This window comes from Populus trichocarpa, chromosome 19 (assembly GCF_000002775.5).
Source record: "Populus trichocarpa isolate Nisqually-1 chromosome 19, P.trichocarpa_v4.1, whole genome shotgun sequence".
Taxonomy (NCBI): Eukaryota; Viridiplantae; Streptophyta; class Magnoliopsida; order Malpighiales; family Salicaceae; genus Populus; species Populus trichocarpa.
Window position 1 is genome coordinate 10,581,349 of NC_037303.2, and position 17,210 is coordinate 10,598,558.

The window sequence follows — 17,210 nt, forward strand, 5'->3', positions numbered from 1 at the left end:
ACACAATTTTAGTTTTTTTTTTTGGTAGAAATTAAAGATAGTAATCATAAAAATAAGACTTATACTAGCAAAGTAATCTATTTCAATAGAATTTAAATTATTACTCTTCATATATATATAAAAAAAACTAGTGCCATATAATTAAGTGAAATAAATTAAAGGGCTCCTCACAATAAAAGAACAAATATCTCATTTTGTGTATGTTTCTCAACTTCACAACTTAGTATTTAGGTAGAGTTAACAATTTTTTAACATTTATTAGTGCATATAATCCTTAATTTATTTTTATTTAATATGCACATTAAATTTTAAGTTCAAAATTAATAACCATTGTTGTTACTTATTTTTTACCACACATAAAAAAGAATTAAAAAAATACAAGAGGAAATACATTAAGAAAGTAAAAAAGGATGCCCAAGATTGGTGGTGGAGGACCAATATGACAAGTGAAAAAGTTTGAGGACTAAATGGTATAAGATTGATAAAATTAGCAACTCAATTCTGACTGACAAAAGACCCCACTAGTGAAAATATTTTATCTAGGTAAAGAAATACAAATTTGAATGGGTAAGGACTCAATGAGAATTTTGGAAGGCTTAATTAATTTTATTGAGAACTTAATTGCAAGAAAAATCAGTTTTTGAAATCAATTTAGGTGTTAATTGGAAGAAATTGAAGTTTAGGAATTGAAATTAGACTTTGGAAGGTTTAATTGGTTAAATCAGGGGCTTAATTATAAAAATATTAAAGTTTGAAGGCCATTTAAAGACTTAATTGCAGATTCCCTAAACCAAGGACCAACATGTAAGTGGTGAGCAATTTTAGGGGTAGAAATTGGTGAAAATAGGGGCCAAATTGAAAGAAATTAAAATTTTAATGGCTAATTAATAATGAAATTAAACAAATTGAAAACTAAAGACGCGTTTGTAAAAGGCATTGAACATTGGCGCTTTATATTTGAATTTGAAAGTGTTGAAATTTCATGCAATTAAAATTTATGAGATAATTACGAGAACAATTAAAAAGAATTGCAAGATCATGGACCAAATTGAAATTGACAAAATTCCAAATTAAAAAAACCCTAATTTCTAGGGTTTAACCTACATGATGTGTCGTTCACTCATGATTCATCTCCTTCTTTGACAATTTTGGTTGGTTAAGTAAGTATATTCAGGTGAATGAATGTAGCATTTTCGACCACCTTAGGAGTTTTAATCACTACCATTCAACTGGAAAACACCCCTTCTACAATCATGCTCATGAAATTAGACATTTATACCATAATATTTCTATAGAAATCTTCAACATCTTCTCCTCGATCAGCTTTCCTTGTATTTTTAAATTTTTAGCTGATCGAGATGGCATCTTTGAATGAACGAATGTGAAGTTACAGACCTCAAAATTGAGCAAGGTGAGATCCAAATGAAAGGTGTGCACCTTCTTTACCAACTTCAGGTGATCTCAGGGAATGTTAAAATTGAAGTTGCTCCGACGAGGCCTCGAAAGTGGTTAACCCAGTCTCCTTTTGGACTCTAAATTTGGCAAAACCACTACAATTCCCAAAACCAAAACCACCACTGCAAAACTAGCCTAATACAGAGCTTGCAGCTGGTTGTTTTTGTCCAAAACCCTTCCATTCTGTTCATTGGGCCAATATTGATCAATCGTGATTAATCTTTGATTGAATCTAACAAAAAAAAAACATAGCAAAACCTTATAAATAACCCCTTAAAAAAAACTTGACCAATATTTCAATAGCCCCTAAAAATTTTAATTCATGAGAATTAATAGTTAACATTGTGGTATAAATGTTTGATCTACAAGTAGGCTGACATTTAAACACTAGAAGTTGACTTGAAAATTTCCAAAATTATTTTGGGTGTTCACCAGTTTTAATTAAGAGTATTTTTCATCACAACATACAATTTGTGAAAAACTCTTTTGCCTTTCAGGATAAGTGAACCTTGTCAGGGCACCTACATGAATTCTTTCCATAAAAATTTAGTTGGGCATACGTTCTTATAATGAGTTTGAAATGTCAGATTTATTTATGTGAATAAATCTTTATTCTAAGTCATAAATGGACCATTAATTAAAAACTTGTCAATAATTTTTAAGCCATATCTAGACCAATTAATATAATTTACCTCATGCAAAGTGTGTTAAAAGTACTAATATATTTCCTAATCACAAACCAGCTTTTTAACCCTAAAATTTCATATAAAACTAATTCACTCAATTTTCCTAATAATCTTTAACTAAACAATTATCTTGCCACTAGAAAATACACCAGCGACGCCTACGTATTCTATTTTTGCAATGTATAAAAAAAAAAAAAAAAAACTTTTGTTTCGACCCAAAGCGTTGTATGGGTTTAACTAATATATATCTACATCAATAGAAGTTGTAACTCAAATAATAAAAGGAGCTTAATTGTGTACTCAATTCTGTGGGCCAGGACTAGAAAAAGGATTTCAAAATCTCATTATACTTCGTAGTGATTTAAACAACTTTACGATAGAAGGCAATGGCGGACTATTTGATTCAAATGTTAAGGAGAGAGACAAAAGTGAAAAGAAAAGAGATCCCACAAAACCGAAAGCAGATCACGTATTGAAACAAAACTAAGCAAGTATATATTGCCGACAAGAGTCCTTAAATAGGTGTTCAATGTTCGTACAAAATCGTTTTCAAACTCAAAATGTCCATAATCAAGAATAATGTCAGTACTGGAAGCTCATTGTGGCAACCCCAGCATGGCATTGCTTCGGCGAATGAGCTACAGGGATGGAGAACAGTTGCATCAAGGCTTGCTTTTGATAGTCAATTGAGAAAGATGGAGGAAAATCAATGCGCAAATGAAGATGGCTGCTATAGGAAATCTCTATTCAGTACTGACATATCTGTGAGAAATCCGGCAGCTAAAATGAAACAATACCCTTTTGATAGACAGCAGGAACAGCTTGGTAATTCCAAGTGGTACAGCTACAAGACACTTCCCCCAGCTGAACTGCTGCCAAGAAATGAAGTCATGGGAGGTTACATCTTCGTGTGCAACAACGAGACTATGCAAGAGGACCTCCGGCGCCAGCTCTTCGGTAATCTCTCACAATCTTTCTGTTCAAGTACAGAACTCCTCCTTCGATCTTTACTTTATAGTATCCAACTACTGCAAACATGTTTTTGAAGCTATGGCGAGTCGGATCGATGGTCTTAAGAAATGAATATAACGATGAACTTCCAATCCATTCTGCAGGGCTTCCGCACAAGTACAGGGACTCTGTCAGGGCCATAACACCAGGCTTACCCCTTTTCCTTTATAACTACACATGCCATCAGCTGCATGGAGTGTTCCAGGTAAGCCTAGACACAACGACAAATCCTTCACCCATGTAGTCTTGCAAAAGATCTTACAGCTGCAATGTCTTTTTTTCCCTTTCGGTGGCACATGTATCTCTTAAATTATAAAGGCTGTGAGTTTCGGCGGGTCAAACATAGAACCAACTGCTTGGGAAGACAAGAAGTGTAAAGGGGAATCAAGATTTCCAGCTCAGGTAAAATTGTAGGAGTTGCAATGATCAGTGCTCTGAACAATCTACGCTGAAAGGGTTTATTCATTTCAGGTTAGAATTGGATTCAAGAAGAAATGCAAGCCATTGGAAGAGGATGCTTTCAGACCAATTTTATACCACTACGATGGCCCCAAGTTCCGATTGCAACTCTCTGTGCCAGAGGTATATCTGCTTAGATGTTTGGGATTGTAATAGCGGTTACGGTTTAAAATATTTTTTGTTTAAAAATACATTAAAATAATATTTTTTTTATTTTTTAAAAATTATTTTTAAAATCATTGTATCATTTCTAAACGGTTCTTTTAATGGGTTAGAGTCAATAACCAGAATTTTCTGGGTGTGCTGAGACTTTCTATGTTGGTTCTGCTGCAGGCGCTTGCATTGCTGGACTTGTTCAATCAGAAGGAGCTTTAACATGCTTGCTTGAATATCAAGATTCAAGCAAGCCAGTTCATATCAATTGTTTGGATAACAACTGCTGCAGCTGGATTTATATCAATGTTATTCAAGAAATTTCGACTAATTTGTATTTTCGAAGACACATTTTATTTTGTAACCACAAAAAGTCTTCCATTTCATGCAAATACATGATGAAAAATCGGCATTTCTTGTGATAAATGATGGTGGGTGTAAATCACTAAAATAGAGTTTTGTGTTATTTTTAAGCTTATTTTTTAATATTAAATTATTTTAAAAATTATATTTCGTAATTTATTTCATCGTGTATCCTTAGTCTTAATTTTTAATATTAATTTTTTTAGAAGTAAGGTTTAATAATATTTTATTTTATTTTATTTATATGAAATTATCTTAACAAGTTGCACAAAGATTTCATGCCAATGAGAATAATACTCACCAGGGTTCGAATACAACATTGTGTGTATTTCGCTCCCTGAAATTGAGCACTGTAAAATAAGAAACTGTATACTTCTCAATAAATAGAATAAAAAAAAAAAAAGAGGCTAGGCTGAAAAAAAAGCAGGGCTTAAAATGACCCATTTTTTGAAAGCCCAGCCCACTTTCAACCATAGTCATAAGATTTTACATGATCCAACAAGAACATGTTCCGCGTTCCCAAAAAATTTAAATTTGTTTTTGTTAAAATTTAATATGGTTTATATATTTTGGATCGTTTTGATGTACTCATATCAAAAATGATTATTAAAAAATAAAAAAGCATCATTGGCATGCATTTTGGCATAAAAAGTTATTTGAAAAACAACCGTTACTGCATTATCAAGCACCCTCTAAGTTAAATAAGTTAACTTGGTGATTTTGTTTTTTAAAATATATTAAAATAATAATATTTAATTTTTTCTTATTTTTAAAATCACAACATTAAGATAATAAAAAGTATAAAAATAATATTAATTTGAATTGTTTTAAAAAAAATTCAAAAAAAAAAAAAACGTTGGAATAACCTATTATTTTCAATGTGTTTTTCTTAAGAAAATAAAACTAGGGTGGACAGTATTAACCTTGAAATTAAACCGGGTCGACCTCCGATTGCTTTCAACGGCTTCCTTAACAATAAAAACAAATCAAATCACGTGATGAACCTAACGGTCTTCTCTCCTTTTGTTTTCCGACCTTGGCTTACCGTACTGCTGCTCTCAACAGTTCTCTCTCTCGGATTAGTAGTTAGATAATTGCTATGGGTTTCCATATAAACCCATGCTCCCTTTTACTACCTTTTTACTTTTGTTTCTTTCACACTTCTCACCTCTGCAAGAAAAAATTCGTTTTACAGGGAAAAATATATAAAAAAGAAAAGTCTTCCTATTTTTGAGAGAAGAAGAAGAGGAAAGATCGCCCATGAACTATGATCATCGCCTTTGTTTCTGAAAGGAGCGGTAGTGTTTGAAAGTTGATCCAATGGACACTGCAGCGAGTCAATCATCGTCATCGTCATCGTCATCGTCATCGTCAATTATGTTTTATGATTTTCTTGATAAAATGCGAAATCCTGCTTCTCTCAATCTAGTCAAATCCATTAAAAGGTTTTTTTTTTAATTTTCATATTTAGTTGAATTAAATTGCTAGTGTTTATTATTGTTTATTGATATGTGAATTAAATTGCTAGTGTTTATTATTGTTATTGTTGGTTAGTTTTTGTATTTTAACCGAACTGGGTTTTGGTTGTGTTCTATTGTTAATTGTAGAGGAAAAATCATTTAGCAGTTTATGGTGAATTCAGTATTTTTTTAATTAAAAAAATCTTTTAATTCTTTTATGTTTTTCTATATCTTGTGCTGTATCTGGTTGCTGCAAATTTGAATTAAAAGGCAGCGGATTTTTTTTATAATGTGATTTTCTTCTTGAAAGATTTTTCAATTTTTAAAAAAAGTTGCCTGCAGTTAATATTTTTTGTAAGGAATTTGTTATTTGTAAGTGCTCGAGATGTTATAAGTTTTAATGAAGAAAAATAAATATGTTTCAGCTTCATTGTATCATTCCAATTTTCGTCTGCGAACCCTGAAAATGATAGCAAAAGGGTACAAGAGTTTTTCTCAACAATGGAAGCAGCTATCATGGAACATCCATTATGGGCTGGTGCCACTGATGATGAATTTGATTGCTCAATGGAGGTAGTTATTGAATTATTTCTCTTAGAATTCCTACGCATATGTTATATCATATACTCCTGTCATTAGGATGTATCAGTTTCCAAAGTATTGGAATGCTGTCCATAATTATTTTACTTTTAGCGTTTGTGTCTTCTGTCAATCTTTATAGCTTTGTGTTGCTCTCAACATGATATGTTAACATATTGTTTTATTTTGATTTCAAATTGCACGCAACTTTTTTCGCTTCTTTGTCATCGCTTTCTTGTAACACAGGGACTGGAGAAATACATCATGACGAAATTGTTCTCCCGAACATTTGCTATTTCTCCCGAGGATGTGAAGATTGACCAAGAGATCTCTGAGAAGATACACTTGTTGCAATCCTTTTTACGGCCTGAGCATTTGGATATTCCTCCATTTCTTCAGAATGAAGCTTCATGGCTGGTATGTGTGCTAGCCTATTTTCACACTTCGGAAATGTTATTGCATTTATATCGATGCAAAACTGCTTGATTTAGTTCCATTAACTGTCTTTAATCTGGTGCCTATAGCACAGTTTGATGTCATCAACTAAGAAGCATGTTGACTGATGATACATCTGTGGCCATGCTACAATTATCATTTTATATTCTTCATCCTCAACCTGACATGTTACTACTCTTGATCTGAACTTTGCATTTTACTAGCTTCCATATAAAAACATAAATTCAAATCATTTTCTCCGAAGTCCACATTCAACTTGCCACTTTTCCTAAAGCACCGTTAAGGATAATTTACTAGTATTGGATGGTATTTCTACACTTCCATGTCTCATTTCATCGCCAGGGGGTCTTCTTTGTGCAAAATATTATATCTTCAGTCTCACAGAAAATCTCCTTTGGATAACTTGCTACATTTAATGATATTGTTTCTTTTATATAATATTGTTGCATTTAGTAAAGAGCAAACAAATTATGCTGAGGAATGAATAACTATACATTGCCTTGGTTAGTGGGAGAGATTAAAGAGTTTGTTGGCATTTCATTAGATCTCACTGTATGCCTTCAAGTTAAAATGGAATGATTGATTAGGCAATTTGATGATTGAGCATAACAACTCTAAATCTTTGTTTTTATCTAGTAGAAATTATTGAGAAAAAAAAAGAGAATACAAAATGAAGGAGCAGTACCATTAGAACATATAGTGTGGAAGTGATCTTATGAAAGTGATATTGAAATAGAGAACTGGATAGATAACTTCTGTGACAAGTCAAGTAGTTTTTGTTGGGTAATTGCTGCTGTAATAGATTTTTTTCCTAACAAGTCCAGGTTGAATGTATTGTTTTGAGAGTTTCTCTCCATCTTGGAAGTTTCAAAATTGTTAATTATTATGAGTGCAAAGTCCACAATTGATTTGTTAATGTAAATGTATTGTTTTGTAGCTCTAATGTTGATCCCTATCCTTTTTCCCCTTGTTCCATCAATGGTGATACATACTCCTCTTAAAAAATCATTACAATTTTATTCCTTCTTTCCCCAGCTTGCAGAAAAGGAATTGCAGAAGATCAATGCTTTCAGAGCTCCTCGTGAGAAGCTTCACTGTATTATGAGCTGCTGCAGGATCATCAACAATTTGCTGCTCAATGCATCAATGTCAGAAAATCATGTACCGGGAGGGGCCGATGACTTTCTTCCTGTTCTTATATATGTCACAATCAAGGCAAGATCTCCTTGGTAATAAGCAACTCTTCCTACCATTGTTTGCCTATTTTGGACTATTGTTTCTGTAGTTTGATGCATCAATAGAAAATTGGATGAGTAAAATCATACCACGTTTATTGTTTGATTGGCATTCTATTTTTTTCCATGCCTTGACTGTCTATCTTGTGACATTTGCACATGCTTCTATACCAGAGAACATGGACATAGTTGGTAATAACTTATGATTTCACATTTAGATGCATGGTTTGATATCTTTTCTTGCCTACGTTGATGCACATGATAAGTAGCACACTTAACAATGCACTTTGTGTTGAATTCTGCTTAATCTGGTCTGTTTATGTGGTCTTGATTAACTTTTTTTCAAAAAATATAAAAGCTTTTTAAATTACCTTTATTGTGGTGGGGACACTAGACCCACACCGCAGATTACACGAGTATATAGACGGAGACGACATAGGATGGCTTAGCCTGTCACTTTTTGGTTGAGAGATTGAGCCCATTTGAACCTATTTCATTGTTTATTTTATTTATTTGAGTTATTTATGTTAAACAGTTTTAGTTGTGAAAATGTTATGAAATTGTGATTTTGCAGAATTTAGTTATATTTTGTAGTTTATATTTTATGATGTAAACACATGTATACTAATGTCTAATGATAATAAAAATGATTTGCTTATATACTAGCATCTATATATGAGTTTAACACATAAAACCACGAATAATTTCTGATTCATAATTGTCTTTTGTACACTAGCATTGGCATGTGTTCAAATTCTTCTACACTAGCCAAAAAAGAAATGTGGCATTGATTTAAATACATGTATATCAAAGATACTTTATCGTAATGAGTCGCTTATATACTGACATCAGTGAGCTTAACAGATAAAGCCATGAATAATTTCTGATTCATAATCATCTTTAGTACTCTTGTGTTTGCATGGGTTCAAATTCTTCAACACTAGCCATAAAAGCAATGTGGCGTTTGTCTATTCCAAGATTGTTTTGTAGTTATAAAACAGAATGATGTAAAGGAATTTTTTCAAAGTATCAACCTGGAGTTTGAAGCATAGTTTGAAGCAGCAGCCTGTATTTTCAGATGTCAAATGTCCTCCAAAGGCCCTAGCATTTATATAGATAGTTATGTCAAATAGGCCCATTTCTATCAGGATAAACTATTATTAGAAAGTGATTAGTTGAAATATTTTCTATTTACTTCCTGAAATGCAATGAAGCATTTTGAATCGTGTTCCTCAATTAGCCTCCTGTTACAACATTAGTACTTAAGCATCCTGTTACTTTTTTTTTCTGCCAGCTTTTGATGTGCTTAGTTAAGATAGGGGTTTATTTGGTAGGTAAATCCAGGTGGAAAAATATCTGTGAAGGTACAGAAACTTATTTAGTCATCTAAGGAGCTGGTGGTGATTTGTGTAAATTATCCCGTTCGTGTCCCACTACTGTGGTGCCCAAGATTTTGGAATTAACTAGCTTCAATAAGTGTTGAATGGTTTTTATATCCAATTCTTGAAGTGCTGTGTCATTGAGCATGAAACACCATTAATCCTTTTTGCTGGTTGATTTTGAAAGAGCTTCAAATATATAATTGGTTTGCAACTGGTGTTATCTCATTAAGAGTAGGCATTGTCATTCTTATTTCTGTGAGGCCTTGAGAGTTTTGAGGTGATCGTGCACATATAAACCAAGTATATAGTGAATATTAAGGATTCTCTCTGATCTGTTTGTGCACTTTTCTGCATGTGAATCCCTATATCTTCATTTCTCCTCTCTTTCTTTCCTTTGCATTTCATTTATCAAATTATTGGATTTGGTTGACTGTACACTTCTGTGGCAAGGATGCTCAAATGGTAATATATGCCAGTTTCTTGTTATCTATGTTCTTTCCGATTACTAAGTTCTTCCTTTTGTCATCAGTTTTGTCTTTGTTCGTGCATGCTGGAGGAAGATTTGTTTTAGGTTATATTTTACTTGCATTATCTTGCAGGTTATAGGACTAATTGGTTCTTTCAACAGGCCAATCCTCCTCAGTTGCATTCAAACCTCAAATACATCCAATTGTACAGGAGGCAAGAAACAATGGTATCTGAACCAGCTTATTATTTCACGAATCTTGTCTCAGCCAAGTCCTTTATTGGCCAGTTAGATGCCAAATCTCTTTCTATGGATGAAATTGAATTTGAAGAGAGCATGCAAGCAGCTAAGTTGGACAGCAAGGTATCACAAGTAGAAGCTTCACAGGCACAGACAGATCCTATTTTTTCTACAAGAATGCATGGCATGAAAACAAATATAGATGGTAAGATTGAAAACTGCCAAATTGTTGCTTTCGTGTGTAGATTTTTTAGTCTATGCTATTTTCTGATGGTCAAACAGTTATTGCATTGGTTTTGACTTGTAATTATATACTAACCAGTTTCATATTTTCATGCAATGAAGTCTTTTTTATTTGGGGTTAAGGGACTAATGCAACCTTCCATCTGATTTGATCTAATTTATCTTTTATTGCATCAGGCAGATCAAATTATCCATATATGGAAGCTGAGCCTGGTGAACTGACTGTTGAAGACGTGGAAAGATTGCTGAGTCTGTACAAAGATGTGGTTACAAAGTACTCTAGCCTCTGCAGGGCTGTTAGGCATCGCTCTGCAACCAGAACAGAACCATCCCTTCCTGTTCCTAAAGGGAGAGATGACATTTTATTGCAACTTGAGGGACAAGCACAAATGATCCGAGAGGAGAAGGCAGAGGTATATAAAGTGAAATCTTTTCCAGTTAAAAAGTAATGTGCTTTCAATATCCTTAATTTCCATTTGCTTACATAAACTTTTTTATGTTTGATATTTCTTTTTTCTTTTGATTTTTTTTAAACGATGCATAAATGCCATAATCACATCAAATAACAAGTCTGTAAAAGCAGAAAAAATTCTTGGAACATGATAATCTTTTCTTTCTCTCATTTTCTTTTAGTAATCTTTGTATAACAGAATACAAAAGATTGAGGAACTACTTTTGTCAACAGAGGAGAAGAATAAGATACTCAAGACATCAGATTTACAGGAAATATATACAACCTAGGGTACACTAAATGTCATAGTCTAGGTCCTACACTGACACCATCAGTTCCAGCCCCATCCCTGCGGCTGCATGTAGATTTTTTGGATAGCGAAGTTCTTTTAGATGCCTCCTTCTCCATAAAATTTGTGCCCGCCTCAGTTTTATTAGTGGTATTAGTTGACACATCTCATGCACACAAATATTTTCAGGAATCTCATCATAATTGTCAATCCCAGCACACCTAGTATACCGCCAAACACCGCATGTATCACAAGCTAACTCTCCCATCATCATCCTTAGCCCTACACATGCAATCCACTATCCAGTTCCTTCTCCATTCGGAAATGGTTAGGTGCATGTTTTGATGGAGATGTCCCTTTAATTCTGACTGATCCACTTTGTCCGACCAGAAACTTAAAGAGTAATGGAATCCTCAAGAGAGCAAAAGTCTAGAAACTTGTCAGCTTCAAACCTCTTAAACATGGCATATACTTCTTGAAAAGTTCTCTTTGCTTCAGTTTTTAGGTCAGCAATAGTGCATTTGAAGGTAGGACAATTAACTCCAGTGGTATAGCAGGGTCTCCTTTTGGCTGCTCTGAAAACTCCAGATGGCACAGAAGGCAAATAGCAAAAGGGTTAGCCTTCATCTGTTTATCAGGTCCATTGCCCTTCATAAATTGTTTTCAGTCAAGAAGCATGGTAGCTGAGTCAATCATGCCTTCCCTTGTCACTATAGGTCTACAGTTTAACATGGTTCCAGGGTCTACAGTTTAACATGGTTCCAGGGTGGAGCAAATAAAAATTTCAGATCACCTATTATTTGTTCTTTAGACGGTTGATTCGAGTCGAATCCATTTCTGTAGTGCTTGAAACTCAGTGGCTCAAGCCTGTTGCATTAGAGAGATGACAATTGAGTAATGCATTTAGCAAATTTTGAGTGAAACATTACTAGAACAGTTTAGTGTTTCCATCAACTACCTGAATTCAATATCAGAGGAATTAGGATTGCATTGTGCCTGAACCACCATGCCACAAGCAGCCAACTTCCCTCTCAAGTGTTTAAGGCAGTAATCAAGAAGCTCTGGAGATGCTGTTTTGCACGACACCTTTAAGAGCATGCCTTGTAACCCAATTGGTCTTGCCAGATGTTGCAGCTAGTACTTTGATCATTGCTTGTTGTACACATTCCACATCATCCCTTGCCTACGCACACAATATATTCGTAGTAGGTTTTAAGTTCTTGAGAGTTGCCTTCAATGATAATGGATTGTTGCCTTCATGGATCTGACTGGACAAAAAAAGGAGAACAGGTCCTCGAGAGTAACAATTATGAGTCTGACAATGATTGGTAAAATGAAATTAGAGCCTGTAGCCTAGTTCATGGTCCTTGGCTTGGAATACAAGGGCAAGTTCTCTACTGCTTTCTTGTAAGCATCCGATGTTATTACTTAACTTCCACATCCAAATTCATAACCCAAATCACCATACCATGAATGACCTGTGGTGATTGTATTGAGCAATCATCACTCCATCCCACATTTTCTTGACAAATCCATGACGGACAGCTTCCTGTACATCAACCGAAGTTAAAACACAGTCAGATGCTTCTAATTATAACCATGAGTGGAAAATCTCATCTTATATTTGTTTTTCCTGCCACCACTAGAGAAGTCAAGCACTTTTTATAAACAGCTGCCTTGTTTATTTTTTAAACCTAGACGACTCCTTTCCTGATTGTTCTGACTAATCATGTATGTGCTAACAGGTCAGTGATACAACGAAAGGATGCTGAGGCTTTGAGTGCTAAGAAAGTTGATGGTTTTCAATTTAATCTTATGTAAAGCATCAAGCATGATCGACTTTTGGCAGAAGTATGTTTTGCACTTTCAATTCGTTTCATATCGGTAATATTTCCAGAAATGGACCTTTGATAACAATCTACTTAAGATAATGCAACTTGCAAAGGCTCATCATTCTAGTCAGTTCTGATCATCAAGCCTAGGAAAGTTGAATCAAATCTATTTACTGACATGTTCCTTTAAATATCAAATGCAACAGTTCTATATCAAATTATTGCCAACACTGGCCCTTTAGCTGGCAGCTAGATTTGCATGGATGGTAGGGGAGTTTTTGTAAGTTCAATTGCATCCTTTTTCTTAAAAAACAATTACAAAAATATGCATGTTAGTGATCTATATGCTAGGTATGATGAGTTATTGCAGCATGATTCTATGAGGGGATGTTTTTCCTCTCCCCTAGTGAAGCTTCTGGTTTGGAGCAAGAAGTTACAGAGGCAGATGTATCTATAGTTTTATCTGATATGGCCAGTTACAAAGCTCCAGGTCGGATGGATTTCAGACATGTTTCTTTAAGATGAATCCTGGGAGGTAGTTGGGGATTGTGTTCGTAAGATACCCTTATATATTACACAATTTATCAATCATACCCTTTACTACAAAAATTAATCAATTATATTCTTTAGTTTGTTTCTATTTCTTAACATACTACTCTGTCGATTATTTCATTAAAATGGAAATACACATACAGTCAAAGAACGCAAAGCAAAGTTTTAATAAATATTAAAATGATAAGAATTTAAATTGCATAATAAGTTAATGCGCTATAAACCCTTTTATCTCAGAAGTAGCTATATATATTTAGAAGATTTGTTAAATTAATTTTTTTTGTAATTGAACTTATTTATTGCTTCTGCTTTTCACATTTTTATATCTTATTTTTTCAATGAAAACAATTGATCGTCATTACAATTTACAATTAAGAATTATAAATAAAAAAATATTTTTTTATTCGCGACTAAACCAAAGAATTACATCACGAGAAAAATTATTTAAACATTTAGATGAAAAACGTCATCATGAATAGACGACTTTTGTACAAAAAACAATTATAGGATAAAATAAATTTTCATTATTCTTTTCAATTGCCAACATCCCTGACATTTTTCATTAATCGTCCTTACTCGAGAGAAATATTAGAAAATTGTTTTCATTTTGGATTTTTTTAATCCAATTTAAATTTTTTGTTACAATCTATATATATTCAATTCAAAGAGAAATCTTTTTAAGAGATTATTTGAAAACCCGGTAGCACTTGTACTTTCAAAAAAATTAAATTTTATTTTTATTAAAAATTAATTTTTTTTATATATTTTGTATCGTGTGTTAATTTTAAAAATAATTTTTAAAAAATAAAAAAAAATATTACTTTGATGTTGGATTATATATACTGTATCATTAATCAACACAGGTATGCAACTGTTAATTATATTTATCATAAAGTATGTTTGTTTAATTATATTTCTCAACGAACCTCATGAAAAAACATGTAGTATACCGCGCGCATCTCACAAATAAACAATTTCTTAGTAGGGATCGGACGATATCATTGACGTTCGTTGATGTAGAACTGTAGATAGCCCCGTATCCATCCTCCTAGAATCAGTACAGCTCTTCAGAGTTTTTAAACCCAGAAACTGAGTTGCAACTGATTGATCCAAAATTGATGTCATAAAATTGATTACTTCAAGAAGAAAATAAGAACAAAATACAATATGCAAAAATAAATAACCCTCGAGCCAAAGTCTCACAATCTGAAATACAACAAGCACATTTGGCTAAGATCTGACCATGGAAGAAATCAACAAGAAAAGTGATACACAGTAAATGCCATGAGCCCTGTATAAGTTTGGATCAATTGCCAAGATAGGAGAAAAACCTAAAATACACAGAACTAAATTTCAACATGAATCTCTCGCCAGAACCGCATTGGACATCATCTCATTCTGCCTATGCCTCCAATGGCTGCATCAACAGCAAGACACTTAATAACCACCAAGCCAGATAAACTAGTGTTTTGAAACTTCAAGACTCAGGTTATAAGTTGTAGAAAGAATTGACCTGAGTTAACCATTTTATTTTTAATTTTTGTCCAAAATTGGTCATCTTGGACTTTTTATATATATATATATATATAAAAAAAAAAAAAAAACTGAAACAACTTTGTTAAAAAAAAGTTGCTCAAGTTTTATTTCAGTTTTGACTTGATGAACTTGGTTTTTCCGTGTCAACTACATACCCACCACAGTCTGGATCAAAATCCATCCCGGTCCGGGGCCAAGGTCGAATGATCCTCAGATCTGTTTTCTAGGCCGGGCTGATTTTGAAAACAATGAGATAAACCATTGAAATATCCTTGATCAGTACCACTCGTGGATCTCTTTTCCCAGAGATAATCTAAACCTGTTAATGAGTAAAATAAAATATAAGAGACAGAAATCATCTTGAAACCGTTTGCACAACAACTGATAGTTAGGGAATGGGTTGGCAAGCATGTGATCAGACTCCTTAAATCCTCAACAACCGTTTGAATTTCCCATTCTCCCTGCTGTGTCACTCTGCTATGCGGTCCCTGCTACATTACATACATCAGATTCAATGAGGATAGAGCAGTTACCATGCCATGCCCCTAATTTATCAGCCTCTCCGATTGCGGACCCTTGTGCTGACACACTGACCTCCACTTTTACTATAGAACTCTGCCATCCAGCAATCTACCAGCAGCATTCCTGCAGAAATTCCCTAACCAGAATACTCTTAGTGTGAGGTAAGGGGCACCCATTTACTCAAGTTCACTCTATCACGGTTGCAGCATTCTTGTTTCTCACGAAGACAGAGTCCTTCCTTCAATTTCTCGACCCCCAGTTTGGCCTTCTCCATTGCTTTCAAGGGCTCAACGCACTTACTCTAGGAAATAGTGATGTTTGGAGCATTTCAAATCCCCCAGAAAAAGCATAAGCCAGCAAATTGACATGCTACACTGCTCCTGATTGCCTATTCTGCTTTGCGTTACCATTTCCCACCACACTCTGAAGCTGCTAAACCCCACATGCCATACAGGCAATTGCTTTAGATTAAACCAATGCAAACTGAAAAAATATGAGTTCATAACTACGCTTAGATGGCATCCATACAGCCCCTGAATGAAAACAAACTTCGGAAAACTGAAAGGGATTTTTCTTTGAGCTCAGAATTCGTAGCCTCTGAAACCCTCAACATACTAGGCTTGCTTTAGTTGAAATAATGCCATACAAGAATGCCTATAACTTAAAATATCTTTTGCATTGACATAGTTGATGATTTACTCCATAACTTCTCTCCCAAAAGAGTGAACCCACCAGAAAAAGCTGCACATACTCAGTTCACCATGTAAGATCACAATGCTCGATGGTAGGCATTATAAACTTGAACGATAAAACTAAGCCAACTCATCAGAAGTGTAATGCATACATGAGGACAGGTGGCCAGTTGAGTTGCTTCTCGAAATAAAAATAATCGGTGCACCAAGTGATTTTCTAGACAGAATCAACTAAAGGGTGCTTCAAATCAGAATCTTCAATGTAGTATATCAGAGGAAATATTGAGGTAAAACCACAAATTATAATTATATTATAATAAAGAAACTAAGAGGTGAGGTGAAATTATTGTCCAAGCGTGTACTGAGCACTCTCCCCTAGATCACTTCTGATTGAAACAGTGCTTGTTTTGAAAAAATTTCATTTTGATTCCCAAAGTTTTTTTTCCTTGATTGAGTCCTTATATTGCAAAATTAGAAGACAATTGCTTCATATTTATTAACCAAAGAAAAATTGAAAGAAGGAACAGGGTTGGAAAATGCGCTGAATAAAGGTGGTGAGTTAAAAAAATAGCACAAAAAAATTACTGTAGTCCTCCAATTTTCCAAATGACACATTTTTGGTCCCTTAAGTTTTTTCAAATTCAATTTTGGTATAAATCATTATTTTTATTATTGCTCGGTTTCTAGTTTATGAAAGGAAAAGGAGAGTCATTAAATTCCGACAATAAAGAAAAAAATAATCAGTTAACATTAATTTCAACTATCAAGATTGATATTGATTTTTGTGTCAAAAAGTTCCTTTCAACAAGAAGAGTTTGATTAGGGTATTCTTTAGCATTAATATCGCATGAGATTGTAGATCTAAACTTGAGATTTTTTTGAATTTGAATTGATTTTGGATTTTTAAACTGATTTTTTGATCTTTTAAAGCCACAAATAAGTTAATCAAGGTCTATATAATGCTTTATAGATGTTTTGGATCAAAAATAGATTGAAAATCAAAGTTTTAAGTGCATTAATTTTCATTAATTTTCTAGAGACACCCTAGTTACTGAAACTTGTCATCCATCCTTTTAATTAAAAAAAAAATTAAAAGACCCAGCATATAGACCAGAACTCTTATTAATAGGCCAGGCGCACAAGTACAG

The 17,210-nt window shown here is 33.8% G+C and overlaps 2 protein-coding genes across 3 annotated transcripts; both read left to right on the top strand.

Annotated features, from left to right (window-relative positions):
- Nucleotides 1–2,577: 2,577 nt before the first annotated feature.
- Nucleotides 2,578–4,190, top strand: LOC18108388 (B2 protein). The gene is made up of 5 exons (XM_006371296.3): nucleotides 2,578–3,098; nucleotides 3,257–3,357; nucleotides 3,471–3,554; nucleotides 3,624–3,734; nucleotides 3,945–4,190. The coding sequence occupies exons 1-5, from the start codon at nucleotides 2,702–2,704 to the stop codon at nucleotides 3,984–3,986; spliced, it is 735 nt and encodes a 244-aa protein (XP_006371358.1). The 5' UTR covers nucleotides 2,578–2,701; the 3' UTR covers nucleotides 3,987–4,190.
- Nucleotides 4,191–5,137: 947 nt separating this feature from the next.
- Nucleotides 5,138–13,394, top strand: LOC18108389 (vacuolar protein sorting-associated protein 9A). Of its 2 annotated transcripts, XR_008058147.1 has the most exons (8): nucleotides 5,138–5,572; nucleotides 6,013–6,160; nucleotides 6,413–6,583; nucleotides 7,658–7,837; nucleotides 9,868–10,150; nucleotides 10,366–10,601; nucleotides 12,674–12,779; nucleotides 12,967–13,394. XR_008058147.1 is itself a non-coding variant. In XM_006371297.3 (7 exons), the coding sequence occupies exons 1-7, from the start codon at nucleotides 5,448–5,450 to the stop codon at nucleotides 12,698–12,700; spliced, it is 1,170 nt and encodes a 389-aa protein (XP_006371359.3). In that variant the 5' UTR covers nucleotides 5,138–5,447; the 3' UTR covers nucleotides 12,701–12,978. The 2 variants fall into 2 exon arrangements, 1 of the variants encoding a protein (XP_006371359.3); XM_006371297.3 differs by having other exon boundaries at nucleotides 12,674–12,978.
- Nucleotides 13,395–17,210: the final 3,816 nt, after the last annotated feature.

Coding starts and splice junctions, on each gene's coding strand:
- LOC18108388 (XM_006371296.3), top strand. CDS start 2,702: ATGTCCATAATCAAGAATAATGTCAGTACTGGAAGCTCATTGTGGCAA. Junction 3,099..3,256: donor CCTCCGGCGCCAGCTCTTCG/GTAATCTCTCAC, acceptor TCCATTCTGCAG/GGCTTCCGCACAAGTACAGG. Junction 3,358..3,470: donor AGCTGCATGGAGTGTTCCAG/GTAAGCCTAGAC, acceptor TAAATTATAAAG/GCTGTGAGTTTCGGCGGGTC.
- LOC18108389 (XM_006371297.3), top strand. CDS start 5,448: ATGGACACTGCAGCGAGTCAATCATCGTCATCGTCATCGTCATCGTCA. Junction 10,151..10,365: donor CATGAAAACAAATATAGATG/GTAAGATTGAAA, acceptor TTATTGCATCAG/GCAGATCAAATTATCCATAT. Junction 10,602..12,673: donor TCCGAGAGGAGAAGGCAGAG/GTATATAAAGTG, acceptor ATGTGCTAACAG/GTCAGTGATACAACGAAAGG.